The 17,708-nt window shown below is 35.8% G+C and overlaps 1 protein-coding gene across 1 annotated transcript in view; it reads left to right on the top strand.

Moving 5' to 3' along the window:
* Lrp1b (LDL receptor related protein 1B) overlaps positions 1 to 17,708 on the top strand; it is a 1,617,914-nt gene that overhangs the window by 737,559 nt on the left and 862,647 nt on the right. Inside the window, exons 9-11 of the mRNA XM_059258831.1 lie at positions 3,908 to 4,079; positions 7,463 to 7,606; positions 11,886 to 12,122. Of these exons, the coding sequence (XP_059114814.1) occupies positions 3,908 to 4,079; positions 7,463 to 7,606; positions 11,886 to 12,122 (553 nt within the window). The remainder of the gene's footprint in view (positions 1 to 3,907; positions 4,080 to 7,462; positions 7,607 to 11,885; positions 12,123 to 17,708) is intronic.

Here is a 17,708-nt window from a genome sequence, read left to right as displayed (position 1 = left end):
CTAGTAGAGACAGGATGCTCTGGAAAATTCCTAGAGAGCTGCTGGTTTTCATTCTAGGTTGGAATCCCAAAGAACTAAGTTCTAATATCAGCAAGGGAATGCCCCAGCAACAGGATTGGTGACCTTGCCTGCCAAAGTGAGGGCAAGTGGCAAAAAAGCAAGTTTCCTTTTTCCATGTCCTTTTATTTGGGCTGCCACCAGAGAGCATTTTAGTGTGACTGTTCCCACCTAAAATGATTCAGATCAGGGGAGCATATTCTGAGCTCAAATGATCTAATTAAGAAAATCCCTCACAAATCTGGCTTTAGTTGATCCAGGATCCAGCCAAGTTGACAGCCAAGATGAGCCATCACAACCATGACACTGTAGATGCCTCTTGCTTCTTTCCTTCTCTGTTGAAAGCAAACAAACATAAGTGAGACCAGGAATGCAAAAGTGCTGTATTCGCAAGAGAGAGAAACTCCCCAGAACAGGACAAATGTCATGACCTACTTTCTGAAAACTAATTCAAGCCATTTATTGATATGGAGCCGCACTACCATCTGTCCCATGAGACATTAAAAATAGTTTGCTAACAAAAGCAAATGCATGCTCACAAAAATATCCTAATTATTTTAATAGTGTTAGACTTAATTTTGCCAACTAATTCATTTGTGTGCTTCCTGAAGGAGAATTTTGTGAAATTTCAAAGATCAATATTCTTGCCTGTACTTTAGGGGTTTTGTTGTTGTTGTTTCTTTCTTTCTTTTTTTGTTTTCAGACAATGCTCCATAAATGCCTTAATAAACTTAGTTGAAATATCACTTTTTCACTGGTATTTTTTCCCACATTTATTTGGCTCTCATGTTATATCAATTTCTTGGGCGGTTTTCAAGTTAGTCGAGTTAATAATTGAGTCCCTTTGATTTCTGTTACAGTACACGGTAGGCACATTCTGTAATACCACTTACAGTGACTTTTTCTCTCATCACATTCATAATGCAGTTCATTATCCTTGATAAATGAAAACATTAACATGGGTTATTTATATAAACTCTCCGATATTGGGGCAATTGTTTCCCTCATATCTTCAACTGTACTAAAGTGTTCAGTGTCTTTAGCAGCCCTTGGTGATGCCCTTCTGTGTAACTGATTTCTAAGATGATTAAGATAGACTTTATTTTATTTACTCACCATTAAAAATTAAACATTGAGCCGGGCGGTGGTGGCGCACGCCTTTAATCCCAGCACTCGGGAGGCAGAGCCAGGCAAATCTCTGTGAGTTCGAGGCCAGCCTGGGCTACCAAGTGAGTTCCAGGAGAGGCGCAAAGCTACACAGAGAAACCCTGTCTCGAAAAACAAAACAAAACAACAAAAAAAATTAAACATTGAATGGAGAATTCAAATTATTTTCCTCCTAATTATTTTAAAAGTCTTTCAATGGCCTGTAGAGACAGCTTAGTGGTTAAGAGTGTGTACTGCTCTTACAAAGGACCTAAGTACAGTTCCCAGCACCCACTTATGTTGCTCACAACTTCTAAGTTCACTATCTGACACTGTCTTCTGACCTCAGTGGACACTGCACTTATATGCACAAATCCACATGTAGAAATACGCATATATACATATTTTAAAATAAAATAAAAATAAAAATTTAAAAATGATTAAAAGCCACTTACATGCCTAGTCTCCTCTTTACTCCCTCATTATTATTATTCTTTTATTTGCTTATGTTTGTGTAGTGTGTGCACATGTGTTTTCATGAATGAACTATGAGAATGGAAACCAAAGCTGAAGTTACAGGTGCGTGCAGGACTTCTAGCTCATTAGAATAGTGCTGTAATTTAAACTCTTGTCCTCATGATTATGCAACAAATCCTCTTTACTGTTGTGGAATCTCTGTATCCTGTGAGTCAGGGAGAGTCAGGGAGCTTAAAAGTGCACATTTATAGAGGTCAGCGGTTAACTTTAGGTGTCTTTCCTCAGGTGCCATTCACCATGTTTTTTGAGATAGGTTCTCTGCTTGGCCTGGATCTCTTCAGTTCATCCAGATTGCCTGGGCAGAGTATATGGATCCTCCTATCATTGCCACCCCAGTTCTAGGATTACAAACCCACATTACACCTCTCTACTTTTTGTGTGAGCTCTCAGAATGGAACTCAGTTTTTCTGCAAACATGGAAATTAGTAAAGCAAGTACTTTACCAAATGAGCTATACCCCAGCCATTGAAAGTTTAGTTGTCCTTCTTCCTTATTTCTGTTGCCTGTGTTTGGCTGGCCCCCTAAACACATGCTAAGTCTGACATCAAGTAATCCAATGTAGATATAGTCTTTAAAAGTTTTAAAATATAGAAACAGACTTATATGAATAAAATTGAGGAGCTGTTGAATAAAACTAAGTTTTTGCCATGTGAAAAAATTTTCTACCCTAGCCAATTGTCTCTTATGTCATAATGGTTTTCTTTATAGGATGTGAACTGACATCTTGTGTAAAATAATACTAGAATATCATTATAACAGTCACAACATGTGGAGGATTTCATACCCTGACCAAAGCAAGGAGTGCAGCTTGTTTATATCCTCTAATGTGAAAAAAAAAAAAAAACCCAAAAACATTGCCCAAATCAATACTCAGTCATTGGTGTATTTGGTCAATATGATATCAGCTGTGTGAAAGAAAAATGATACTGGTAAATGCACACGTCCCCCCCCTCACAACATAAATATGTACATGCACTTCCTATGATATAACAATGGAAAGTTATTTGGTGGGGGGCTCTAACACAGAACAATCCTTTACATTAATTCTTGCCAGTCATTTTTATACTAGACAAGAAGAAATAAGACTATCCTGAAACAACACTAAAGCCAATTTTTCTTTCCTCGTGCTTCAAAAAAGGACCAGGGAATCACAATGGTCCATCTAGGCTGTAACCATATAATTGGCAAGGTATTCTTGTTAATTAAGTTTTACAAATTTTTAGGAGTAGTTTCACAAACAAATCATACATTCTCACATTCTCAGCTGAAGATCTTTGTGTTTTAACAGAGCCCAGGATAGTGTCTCTAAAAATAGTGACCAGTGGTTCTCATAAAAATCCTTACAACATTTAGTAATAACTCCAGATATCCAGACCAGAACCATTTCAAATTTGGTATAATTTAAGAAAACCATTAGCCTCCATTCTTAGCAGTTCAGAAAACAAGTGATCAGTCTTCCTTCTTCCCTACTGGAAGCTTCTATGAACTTCAAACGCTCAATCTTCAGTTCAATACACAAACCTTTACAAGTTACTAATCTAATTGTATACATATCAATAAGCATCATAATTGCATTCTACTTGCCCCTATTAATAGGTTTTAAAAATCGTGACATTTCTGAGTGAAATGCTGAAATTTTATTCATCATAATTGCACATATGTGATTTCTTTCTACTATTCTCCACGCTGCATTAAATATTAGTCTAATATAACTTACAACAAAATGTGAATTTCAACATATGAAACAAATATTCAAAGTTGTTTTCTTCTTAAATCATTTGGGCACAGTTATGATTCTGCACTGCCTATATATCTATGACTATATGAGCAAGTAGCCTATAAAATGTCTCAAATTATATTAATTCTAACACAACATATTAGTGAATGCATTTCAAGATGTGGTTCTTGCTAGTCTTGGACAGAAAATATAAAGGATATATTCCTGATGAAACATGAATATAATTATTTCCCATGCATATAAAATGATTTTATTCACTACTGTATCTTATCCTTCACTAAAAAGAGTAGAAATTATTGGAATGTTCTTTGAAAGAAAATAAATGATAATATCTGACTCAGACATTATTCACACTTGTAATAGTAGTTTTTCTTTCACATTAGAAGCAGCATAATTAAAAGTCATAGCTTTATTTGATGCTCTTTTCAGGTTAAACATCTCTATGGCATAACTGTATTCGAAGATTATTTGTATGCAATCAGTTCTGATAACTTCAATATCATACGAATAAATAGATTTAATGGAACTGATATTCACTCAATAATTAAAGTGGAAAATGCTCGAGGAATCCGAACCTATCAGAAAAGAACTCAGCCAACAGGTAAGTCACAGGGCCTCCTTAATGGCCTCCCTAACAGCAGCTTCAATGGGAACATAGTCCTTGTGCTTCTGTGTGGTGTTAAAGAGGGTATCATAAATTCTCTGTTTTGACAGCAAAATGTGCGTTTCTGCTTGATAGAATAGAATAGAGCTCACTTTTCAAGTCTAAATGACAAACTGCTCAGCTCCTATCAAATTGTTTCTACAACCATGGGATTGAAATGATGGCTAGATTTAGTCTTGGCAAGCAGCTTTCCATTGTGATGTATGTAGACAGGGAGCTCAGATGCTAAGGTTTATTTCTGAAATGTTTTTATCATTTTTTGGAGGCAAATTTAAAACCAGATTATTTGCTGTGGCTCTTGCCTGGTGCCCACTAGTCGTAGTTCAGGTTCTCCTGATTTAATATCCCAATTGCTTTATTTAAAAAGTCCATTAAAAAATTAAAGCTAACTGCAGTAGTTTAAAGTGTTTTTCAAAAACACAACATAATTATTTTCATAGTAGGTTAATAATGCTATTCAGCAGCCCAATTTAGGCCCAGTAATATAACCTTATTTTAAAGCATAGTATCACCACCCTAGATTTCTGTTATCTTTCTATATTTATATTTCAAATTAAAACTACTATAGATTTATTAAATATCAATGTATAACCACCTGTCATAAACAGGTTTGTAATAAATTCAATTTTGAACTTTGCAGAGAAGTTTATAAGAATTTGATGTTAGGTTTTCTGTATTGGCTAATTGTTCATGTACAATTACCAAAATTCATTCTATATACTGGAAATATATGAGTAAACTAAAACCAAAGTATTTTTTGCCTTTATGGAACTTACATCCTACTGGAGACAACACAATACAAAATGAGTAAGTGTAATATGTATTTCATTATAAACAACTGCTATATAAGAGAAAAGCAGACAAGGAAGATCTAGAGCATCAGGGATGCAAAGCTTGCAATTTTTTATAGAACAGACAAAAGATTTCTCACTAGAAAGATGACACTGAATACAAACTTCAAGAAACTGAATATGAGAAGCGTGGTGATCTCTGGAGGGAGAAGTTTTCAGAGAGAGGTCTGTAAACTCCAAACATGAGGAGAGAACATGCCTAGACTGCTCTGGAGCATCCAGGATGCTTATATGTCTTCAGCAAAATGACTAAGAACAGGAGGGGGCAAATAAAACTGGAGAAATCATAAGGTATGTAGCCAGTAGGAGCCTGTAGATTACCATAAAACTCTTTATCTTTTCACAAAGTAGGAATCATAGGAAATCATTCAATAGAGTGTTATGATCTGTATAGCGTTTATGAGCAATCCATAGATGTATGGAACTGTCAACAGGCTGTCAGGAAGGGGAGGCAGATGATTAGAAGAGATGGTGGATTGTCCCAAGACAGTAGTAGTCAAGTGAAGAGAAGGAGTAAATTGGGATTGTTTGTTTGTTTGTTTTTTGTTTTTTTTTAAATTTTTTTCAAGACAAGGTTTCTCTGTGTAACCACTCTGGCTGTCCTGGAAGATATGTACAGAGTTCTCATAGAGTTCTGCCTGCCTCTGCCTCCTTATTGCTGGATAAATTCAGGATCTTTATGAACATATAAGAGATAAGGAGTCAAGAAGGATGGCAATTGTTTTGTTAAAATAATTGAAACAGAATAAATTAGAAAATGAAATACAAAACAATTTAGATGTAAAGACTGAGTTCAGTCTTATGGATTATTTCAGATGTCCATTATAAACTTAAATGTAGATATTAAGAGATACATGCATATACAAGACTATATATTCACATTTGGTGGGGAAGACCATGACGGATATAGGTGTTGGAGTGATTTACATGGAGGCAGTATTTAACATCATTGCAATAGCTGTAAACACCATAAATAACATAAAAGTTAGTTTATGTGAAGAGTTTCAAATCATGACATTCAAACGTATCACCAGTAAGTCAAGAATAGAGAAGCTAAATGATGATACCAAGAAGCAGTTTGGAAAATCCAAGTGACCTTTGTACCTGACTGTGTGAAGGTTATTGACATCTTACAGTGACATTTTGATGGTGATATGTGATTGAAGTCAGTTTGAAGGAGACAGAGAAATGGAGATGGAGAAAATGAGCAACAACCATTGATAATCATGTGTCTTATGTGAATCGGTGCAATGAGAAGCTGTTTCTTTTACAAGACGCATAAATACGTGTTTGCATGCTGATAGCTAATGAAGAAAGAAAAGGTGGTGATGAAGAGGAAAAAGGGAAATGATGATGGCAACAGGATGGTTTATTACCCAAGCTACTCCAGAAGCCTTAAGACGTTGCTCAGCAGTGAAAGGATTCACTAAAAGAACATTCCACTCATTTTTCCCTCTTAGAAAAATGATGATACAGAAAGAAGAAAGTATTCTTTTTCAAGTCAACTACCTTGACTGTAAAATAAATTAGTCATGATATTCACCTCACTTTTAACTAAAAGTTCATCAAAAGTATAATTCTAAAAATAGGCAGACTTTTACAGACACAGTGACAGTATTCATTCTTTTTTTTTCTTTATTAAGAAATTTTCTACTCACTCCTCATGCTATCCACAGACCACTCCTCTTCCCTCCTCCCGCCCCCCAGCCCTCTTTCCCAAGCCACCCCGCATCCCCACATCCCCCAAATCGAGGTCTCCCATGGGTAGTCAGCAAAGCCCAGCACACTGAGCCTAGGCAGGTCCAAGCCCCTTTTCACATTCATTCTTTTTGACCATGATCTTTCTTATTCACATGGTTCTATTTCCGTTTTGTTCTTCTCTAATTCTAAACATTCACAAAACACATTTCTAGGCCACAGTTTTCTTGTGTAAATTCAGCCTCCAATTTTCTACAACTACAGCCGTACACAAACTTATTTACTAGCAGGGTTCTCACAATAACAATGGACTCAAATATTTAAAACATTTGTTGTGACTTAGCATTTCTCATCAGTTCAGATATTACCCAAACTCTGTCTTTCCCAGTGTGGCTGCCCAGATGGTAGCAGAGGAAAAAAAACTTTGGTTCAAGTCCCTACACTGGTATTATTTTTCTGCCATCTTTTATGGTTTTCTTTCTTTTTAAATGTCATTTAAATAAGTACACAAAGCTTGTTCCCAAAACAACAAAACATATTAATTTTACTTGAATATATATGAACACATTTAATTAATATTTCTTCGATTTTTTGAAAAACTAATTCCAAGCAGATTTCATCAATTTTCTCCCTCTTCTATAGGGTTTAACCCCCGCCCCCATGTTATTATAGTACTCAAGAGCGAGTTATATAACATTCTGCTAAAATTCCATATTTTTACACTGTAAGGAATAAACATAATTGCCTTGTCTTGTTTTCTCTCTGTTGTAGTCAGAAGCCATGCCTGTGAAGTGGATGCATATGGACTGCCAGGGGGCTGTTCACACATCTGTCTCCTTAGCAGCAGTTATAAGACACGGACCTGTCGCTGCAGGACTGGCTTCAACTTGGGGAGTGACGGCAGGTCATGCAAAAGTATGTTGTTAAACATTTTGCCAGAAGGGACCATTTCAGGATTTTGTGTGTGTGTGTGTGTGTGCGTGTGTGGTTGTTGATGTTGTTGATTATTTTTTTTAAGTAGCAGCATAAACATCATCAATAAGAACAAGAGAATTACAGTGAAATTAGCCTGTTCGTACTGGACATTTTCCCTTCTCAAAGTCAGGATGAGAATGGGAAAAATATCGGGTTAAAGATCTACCAAACTTGCTCACCTTACGGAGCCATCAGGAAAGATTTTACGGAAAATGCTCTTTTAGTTTTCAATTTTCAGAATGAGGTTCATGATATCAAGGAGCTATGCACATGATTGACTATATATTCCTCTTATCTAAACCAAAATGATCCCCAAGTAGGTGTTTTGTTTGACTGACAGATGTACACATACCATTGTAGTATCATGTAATACAGCAATGCAGTACCAAAGCACACCTTTCCACAGTAGCAGTGGGACTAAAGTTTACTTCATTATTTCATGTTTCATTAGTAGTGTTAATCAAATATCAATCACTTCAACAATTTATCAAAAAGTCTCCCAAAATTATAAGCTATTAGGAATGTTTTTATTTAATTTTTGAGGTTTGGCACAATAATTTAATAATTATTTTTTGAACCAGAAAAGAAATAATCAAATACAATAAAATAAATAAATAAAATGTTTAATTTGTGTTTCTGGTTTTGAGTTAAATGCTGGGAACATATAAAAATCTCATCTCAGGTTCCTGAGCCTGTCTGGATAATCGAGGTCCTAGATTTGAGGCCTACAGATCAGAGAAGTTGAATGTGTCTGCACAGTTGTTTAGCATAACTAAATGGATTGTTGCCCTTGAGGAGTGATAGCATCTCATGAGAAGGTATAATCACATGCATGTATACATACAATATACATAAATATCTTTGTGGGAAAACCTGATCTCAAGGTTGCATTTGAGAGAATTTTAATGGACAAACCAAAATTCTAGCCATACTAAATAAAAATAGATTCAACACAAATTGATTTTTGATCTTTTGAACTTTATAAGCTCCCTCTAGCAGAAAGCTAGACACCTGGCACTCTCAAAGGCCAGGGCAACAGCAATCTACAGCAGGAAAGGTTAATGTAAAAAACAGAAAGTATTAACTGAGGTCAGGGGGTTAGGAAGCTAGAAATGAGGTTGCTAGTTCCAGAATGACATCCCGTGGGTCATCCTCCCAATTCATGTGGAGGTGCCCTCTCTCTTTGCTTTGTTATTCCCAAGGGTAAATGGCCTGGAGAACACTGTAGTGAAAACATTTAAGTTTTCTATTAAATGTTTATCCACAGAAACTGTAAAGAGACCTATTCCCTCACTTTAACAGTAGAATAGAATTAGAAACTTAAAACCAGAACCCAAGCTTTGTCAATGTCTGTAATTAAATTTCAATTCTGATTGTAAATAGAACACACACACACACACACACACACACACACACACACACAAAGAAGAAATTGTAAAGTAGATATCAAGGAATGCCCAATATAAGATTGAAGAAAATATAAATACCATTCTTACAATTTTAAAGGTCACAAACAGACATATGCTAACAAAGTCCAAATTTACCCATTAAATATTGCAACTTCATTAAAAATATAAATTAAAATATGCTATGATTGATACCTTACTCTTTCTTTACTGCAATAGAGTATTACACTGTCGTTAAAAAGAATGTTTTTGAGTATATTTCAAATTATCTGACCAATATCATTAAATTTAATGGTGATAATTTTTTAAAAATAAACAAATATATTCACATAATTTTTGCCCAAAAACATTTTACAATCTCAAAAAATGAAGCTCCAAAAATGAAACAATATTACTCTTATATCATGTAAAATATTATTTCTACATAAAATACTTCTGAAATCAGATAGACATCAAGAGATTATAAAAACACAGGTAAGTCATTAACAAATTTTATCTTATAATTGCTTCTAAGGAAAGGTGTGAAATAACAGAGGAAAAGAAAATCTAATCTCAATGTTAGGATAAAATCATAAAGTCAATATGTAAATGGCTCAGTAATCTTTTTACTATGTAATGGGAACAATCACTATAAGGCTTAAGATAGTGAACCAACACAGAAAATAATTTGATGCTAAGATTAAATGGCTAAAATTGTTTGTAACATGGAATGTTCCTTTTAAATAATTAAATATACATTCAGGCTTCTAGTGAACTTAGGGGCTAGAAACAGAGGGTAACTATGGCCAACTACATTGTTTATTAAAGTAAAATGCCGCTATAAATTCATCATTTTGTGCAATGAATAGGTGCTAACAAAAGTTAAATATGTATTAATATATATATATATATATATATATATATATATGTTAAATTTGAATAAGAATACTGCACAGCAGAATGTACTGTAAGATTAAATCCATGGGTGGCTATTTATTATAATGAGAATAAAATTAACTTACAAAGTTCAAAATGCAGTTCAACTAGACAAAATTAAACCCTCTGATAATGGGAAATATATAGTATATTTGCAAAAAAGCTTTATAAAATTTTATGATGGACACTGCAAGGACATCTAAGAATTACATTTGTAGAAAAAAAAATCAAAAAGAAGAGGAGGATGTATAGGACCTCAAACAGCTTGATCAGGCTTTATTTAATGCCAGGGTTGACAGTGCTCATTCCGGTCACATGGTTAGCACAGTACCTATTCAAGACTACTCAACAACAGATTTCAAGAGAAAGCGGACTCATGTGTCAAACTGGAGTGTTTGTAGCCCAGAATAGGGAAGTGGCAAGGGAATTTCTTTGTTTAGGAGTAGAATGTGGGCTTAGCTGCTTTCCTTAGACAATTCACTTTTGAACTTCAGGGTCCATTTTGTCTTTTTGCAAATGCTGAGTGTCTGAGGTAGCATAAGTAGCTTTGCTTCCTGGAATTCTAAACTCCATTGAGTACCTTGATTTCTTTTGGATATATGAGTGAGTGTGTGTGTGTGTGTGTGTGTGTGTGTGTGTGTGTATGTGTACACTGTGACATACACACTATGTCAGGGGGATTAAGTCAAGAAGTAAAGAATCATCTTACTGACCTGAAGCTGACCTGGAAAGTGGGAACCTACACCCCAAACCCCAACAAGAAAATTTACCAGCATCAGACTCTGAAGTTTATGGAGTAGGTGTCGAACGCATCTGTCAGGTGGTATTTATCTACTTCCTCTTCATTGAAGCATCGCTTACTTGACTTAGATGCTGATGACACTTATTCAGCCCAGAGAGTTCAAAAATTTAGAGAGATTTGCAAGGCCCCTTCCCCCTTTTATAATGGCAGTAAACATGTGTGGGAGCTGAGTGCATTGCTAGTCAAGCAGGGAGCTTCGGGCCTGCAGCCTTTGAGAGATGTGCAAGAAAATCTGGGTGGGGGTGTGTGTGCTAAAATGCTTCATTGTGAGTGATGTGGTTGCGTTTAAATTACCCATGCTTCTTTTAAAGAAAAAAAGAAAAGAAAAGAAAGCAAGCAAGCACAAAAGGAAAGAAGAAGAAAAGAAAGGCCACCCTGATTTTGCATTCTAGTAACTATGGAGACTGTTTTTGTTTGTTTGGAGATTTGTGCTATTTGTTTGCTTCTATTGAGCCCTGTGTTATACATCAGATTTCCTGGCAGAAAACATCGTCTCTGACATTACAATTAAGCGGTGAAGTAAACTGATGCAATCAGCTAGCACTGATTCATTTCTTATACGTATTAGTCACCTATTTGGACAGCAGAACACAATAACGTTCGTGTTCATCTCCCTGATAACCTGTGAATCTTTTGTTAGAACTCATAGTCTGTATATGGCAGCTCTGTTCTGCAGTATTTTAATTGGCCTGAAGTTTCAGCACTGTCAAATGTAATGAGTGCAATAGATAGTATCTTCAGAAAGCGTTAGCTTGATTGTAATGAATTATACAATTAAATGTACCGGATATTTTAATAAATTTCCATTTCACAAGTTACAAGTTATTCAATGATCTGTCATGTTTTTGCTATACAGACAGAAGAATAATTAACTAAATATAGTCCATTCAGTGAAGTAATTTCTGGTTTAATTAAAGTAATGCAATTAGCTGGCCCTCTTGCATCAAGATCCGTTTGGCATATTTTGGAGTTTAATTTCTAGTATTGAATTTAAAAAAAAAGTCTAATTGTGCCAGTTAATTAAACAGTGGCATTCTGCAGTGTAAAGAAGATTAGGCAGCATGGGTTGTTTATGTTTGTAATCTTTCTTCTGCAGGGCCAAAGAATGAATTGTTCCTCTTTTATGGGAAAGGACGCCCAGGAATTGTTAGAGGAATGGACCTGAATACCAAGATAGCTGATGAATGCATGATCCCCATAGAAAATCTGGTAAACCCTCGAGCTTTAGATTTTCATGCAGAAGCTAATTATATCTACTTTGCTGACACCACCAGTTTCCTAATTGGCCGGCAGAAGATAGATGGCACAGAGCGAGAAACTATCCTGAAGGATGGTAAGTGACACTGTGACATTAACATCAAAGTGCTCAGAGATAAAGGCCTTTAAAAGGCTACATCTATTGTGCTTCATAGTGTTAAGCAGATTCCATATTCTTCTTATTCCTTTAGAAATATTTTATAATTTTATCATCTTAGTGACGTAATTTCCACAGTTTTCCCATTCCTGTATGCTAATACATCATTGAAAAACTGAATTTGAATTGTCCACTACATTTTAAGCACTACAGTAAGTAAATGGTAGTATTATAAACTTTTTGGCAAAATGTAGAATTACAATGATGCCTTTTTAGACTTCATTGTGCAATGTAAGTTTTAACAGGATGTCAAAGAATTCTGTAGTATTTGGTCCTCATTAGAAAACTGCTTTTCTCAATAAAAATTACAGTGTCCCTATTGCCATCAAATTCTTGCACACTGTTTCTTTTTCTATCAAAATGGAATTGGGTAGTCTTGCTCTTGAAGTAGCAAATGTCTTTTTTTTTTTTTTTTTTTTTTTTTTAGTTTTTCAAGACAGAGTTTCTCTTGGAACTCGCTTTGTAGACCAGACTGGACTCAAACTCACAGAGATCTGCCTGCCTCTGCCTCCCAAGTGCTGGGATTAAAGGCATGCACCACCACTGCCCAGCTGCAAATGTCTTTAGAGGAAGTTAAAGACATACTTTAATATATAAAAACAAATATTGTAGTAAATGTAATACTTTACAAACCTCATGTACTCTACTTGAACCAGTATAAAATAGTCTTAGGAACAGCCAATGAAATAACAAAATAGCATTAGTAAAAATAGAAAAATATAATACTAAACCAAGAGATGATTAACTTCCTATCAGAATTCTGGGTTTCACTTTCTACATATTTAAAGCCTACTTGTTTCTTTAATAGTTTAGAAATCTCTGAATCATGAATTGCTAACTGAATACGTATGAAGTACAGTTTACTAGTTGATTGTATGAGTTAATAGTTAAAAAAGAATTTTAGGAAATGGCTACCTTGATGGACAACATAAGCACATGGAAAATTTAAAGAACTGCAGTATTTGGTTAATGAAATACAAACCAACCCAAAGAAACATGTATTTCCAGGGGATTGCATAGACAGTGGACATTTACATGAAGGGGTAGACACCTTTACATGTATACGTACAGAGACTCCTATGCACCATGTCATTTGTGGGGAACATCTTAAAGGGAAGTTGTTAAAGGCAGAGAGGAAACATTCATGCATCCAGTAAAGTATGGAAAAATACTATCCAGAAATAGGATGGATACTCTCAATGAATCACTATTTTGGGAGTTCAATTTGCAGATAATAGTTATAGAAGATTTATGTAAAGTAGTAGTTGACATGATGAAAAACTTGAATGGAAAGTAAAGGAGTTTGCACACAAAAATGATAAAATGAGAAATATTTCTGATATAAGAAAAAATGTGAGGAAAGTCACATCTTTAGGGAGATCCATCCAGAGGTAGGATGGACAAGGAGCCAGAAAACAAAGACTCAAGAAGAGCCTGAAGCTCTTTCACATGGATCTGTGAAATGGAACAAGAAGCTGGCTCATGGGAAGATGATTCACTCGACTTAGCTATATTTCAAATAAAATTATCAATGACAAAAAGTTCACTCTCCAAGAGAGGCAAATGAATTATCGAAATGAAATGTGTGGCAGTTTCACATTTTAAAAATAGCTTACTGATTAAGGAAATACCAGTTTCACATTTTAAAAATAGCTTACTGATTAAGGAAATACGTCACCATGATTTCATATTCTCAAGAAGGTTCTAATTAAACTTTGTGCATTCATTGACTCTGGCAGAAGCTGTCTTTCTGCTGGTCTCTGAAGTGGGATACCAGATTTTGAGACGAGGGTCTTCCACTTCTTACCAAGCAGATTGTTTGCAGTATTTTGATTTCAAAAAAATCTTTCATGAGGCAAGAAAATATAATAGAGAGGGTCTTGGTTTCCTTTCAAAAAAGTGTCAGTTTCTAGGCTCTGACTAGAGGTTCCCATTGATAATCTTAATTTAAATGACTTTACCTTATCAGTGAGATTTATAGTTCTTCATATAACAGCAGAGATGAGCTCCATGGCCACTGGACTAACCAGATTATCTCTTCAGTCCTAACTTCAGAGTTGACAGTTACAAAATGCTGCTTCAACACTCCCATAGGTGAAAAATACTTAACACTCACAATCTTCTGAAAGAGAATGAATAGTTATTTTTTCAGTTGAGTTTTTACATTCTCTTTTCAGAAAAATTAAAAAATCCTCATTATAATATAATATTGACATCAGAAAGCCTAAAGTCATATTGGCAAATCACATTTTTCTTCTGGGTGTCATAGCCTGGGTAGGTGTGATTTTTCAGGACTGGTGCTAGATGCTTCCATCTCCTACTTGCTTTTAATGCTTCTGTGGAGAGTTGTTTGTTGTTAGGATCAGTTGGCCTTCAGATGTGACTTGATGCTTCCTCTTGAAACTTCTAACACACTTTCCTATTTTGTATACTTAGGATTTTAACTGTGATATGACATGTCATTTTTCTCTCTTGTAGCTAGAGTTTTCCTGCCTGGCCCACAGTCAAGACAAATCTCTGTCACCCACCAGTCCCACAGCCGCTCAGACCCAACCAAGTAAACACAGAGACATATATTGGTTACAAACTGTATGGCCATGGCAGGCTTCTTGCTAACTGCTCTTATAGCTTAAATTAATCCATTTCCATAAATCTATACCTTGCCATGTGGCTCATGGCTTACCGGCATCTTCACATGCTTCTTGTCATGGCGGCGGCTGGCAGTGTCTCTCACTCAGCTTTCCACTTCCCAGAATTCTCTCCTCCTTATCCCGCCTATACTTCCTCCTGCCTGGCTACTGGCCAATCTGTGTTTTATTTATTAACTAATCAGAGCAACACATTTGCCATACAGAACATCCCACAACACTCTTTGGTCCTTCTTCTACATGCCTCTTGTTTTTGAATGGGTTTTTCTTTCACTAGATTGGAAATTTTTTTCTGCTATGCTTTTTGAAATATTTTACATGTTTTTGTATGAACCTCTGCTTCTCTTATCACCATAGATTGTATATTTGTTTTGTTTTTCCAAGATGTTCTATACAACTTGCTTGTCCCCATTTGTACACCTTAAATATGTATGTGTGTGTGTGTGTGTGTGTGTATACACACACACACATAGTTGTCCTTGAGACAATGTAACAATTACTGTACATTATTTGGATGCCCTGCTCTTCTGTCCTCCTTATGATTCATTCTGTTGGTGATACTTTCCACTAAACTATTAGTTGTTCTTAATGAATTTTTCATTCTCAGAATAATTTCTTCAGTAATAATTTCTTCTTTGGTTTGTGCTTTCTCCAATATTTCTTGTTCTTTACTTAATTTTTGTTTTGTACCTAGAATTGACATCCTGATTTCATTCAACTATTTGTTTTCTTTTGGAATTCATTCAGTACTTTATTTCTTTGGATATATTTGTCTTTGTTCTCACAGGGGCATGCATTCTAGGATTTGTGGAATTTGTAGAAGACAGATTGCCCTTTCTTTTAATCAGCGTTACTTATATTCTTCTCTTTGGGCTTAAAAATTATTTAGGTTACTTTTAATTACCCAGTGGAAGTTTTTGCAATGTTTTAGAGGTAGTATGTTGTAGTAGAATTGAGGTGACAATTTTCTTTGTAAGACTGGTGATCTAGGCACTAGAGTCTATCTTCATCTGTCCACTGTCACAGCAATTACTATCCAGGGGCAGACCTATGAAAACAGACTAGTACTTCATTATACAACAATTGCTCTTTAAACATGATTTATTATAGGGAACAATGGTACATCGATAGAACTTTGTACTAATTTAGGAGCAACTGAGAGAGGTTATAAGTTGAAAGTAAAAACAAAAAGAAAAAAAAGCACAGAAAGCATAGCAATTCATAGCATCATGATAGAGAGAAAGAGAAGAAGGAGAACATGACTATGAAGAGCTTTGGGGCAGGAAAAGTAAGGAATGAAGGGGGTTTGACCAAAGGGTAGACTGAAGAGAGAGATAATGATGCACTGTCAGATAACATAGAGCCTGCAAACCTGACCAGATATGGAGGAAAGAATAGAGGGAAAAGGAAAGAACAATGTACAAAGGTGAGAGTGGGAAGAAGGAAAAAGCTAAAAAGAAGGAAGGAAGGAAGGAAGGAAGGAAGGAAGGAAGGAAGGAAGGAAGGAAGGAAGGAAGGAAGGAAGAAAGAAAGGAAGGGAAGGAGGGAGGGAAGAAGGAAGGAAGGAAAACATTACAATAGAGCAAGGACAGAGCTGGGTGGAGCCTTGACTGTTGAATACAGATGGGATGATTTGGAGAGAGAGAGACTGATGGGTGGAGACAGACAAATTGACTGGTAGGATATTGGCTCTCATATGGACTCTCTCTGGTTCTTTGCTTGGTGCTGGAAGGTTCCTGCAATGGGCAGTCCAGTTTTCTACTCTGAGTTTTCCTCCAGATGATCTGACTTCCACTGCAGTCATTCACAAGTTGAGGTTCTGATCAGGTCACAGCTTTGTGAATTCCTTCTGGGCTCAGGTGACAAAGGCTAGGCCACCCAAATGCAGTGCTTGTCAAACCCTTACACAGAGCTCCATGTCCAAAGACTTCTAGAGGTTTCTATAAAGAAATCTGTTGTCATCAGACTGTGCTACACAACTGCAATCCCAACACTTGGGAGGTTGAGACAGGAGGATAACAAGTTTAATTCCTGTAAAGGCTATATAATTAGAATTTGTAATAAAAATAAAAATTAGAAAGAAGAAAGATGTTTATTGTTATAATTATTGAATTTCTTGTATGAGCAAAAGAATATTAAAATACTTGGCAATCACCAACATGCCTGTATATGAGCATATGTGTGTGTTTGTTTTTGTGCATGAAGGACCTTGAAGTTGGCACAAGACACCTCAAGACCAAGTTCTCAGCACAAGGGAGATTTATTTGTCCCAGAGGAACAAAGGGCAGGCGATAAAAGACAGAGACAGGAGTCAGAGGACAAGAAAGAAGGGGAAGGGAACAAGGGAAAGGGGGCCGGGGTATTTGTCTCTAGGGACAAAGGACTGCGTCTGTATAGATAGGAGACAGACATGGAGCTTAATCAAATGGCAGTTTGTGTTAGGATGAGTTTGTTAATTTTGAACGTGTGTGTGTGTGTGTGTGTGTGTGTGTGTGTGTGTGTGTGTATTACCAGCCCCATTAAAGTCTTTTGAGACAGAGTTTTGTTCAGTTAACTGGGCTATCCTGAACTTGATCTGTAGCACAGGCAGATCTTTAACATGTCATCCTCTGCCTTAGCGTTCTGAGTCACTAGAACATAGTCTTTTAGTTCCAGACTCAGACATTCATAAAAAATTTGAGTAATATAATTTTCATAATTTTATAAAGTAGCAATTATCAGTATAAACTAAAACAAGAGAAATGTATGCAAACAGATTGCTTAATTGTTTCTAGCATCATATGTTTCCTATTGGATGTTTTTTTGGAACTATCCTGAACATGGGGCTACTGTTATAAAGTTAATAACTATACTATTG

Source organism: Peromyscus eremicus, chromosome 4 (assembly GCF_949786415.1).
Source record: "Peromyscus eremicus chromosome 4, PerEre_H2_v1, whole genome shotgun sequence".
Lineage (NCBI taxonomy): Eukaryota > Metazoa > Chordata > Mammalia > Rodentia > Cricetidae > Peromyscus > Peromyscus eremicus.
The sequence above is the reverse complement of the archived record's forward strand: the minus strand, read 5'-3'. Positions and strand labels throughout refer to the sequence as shown.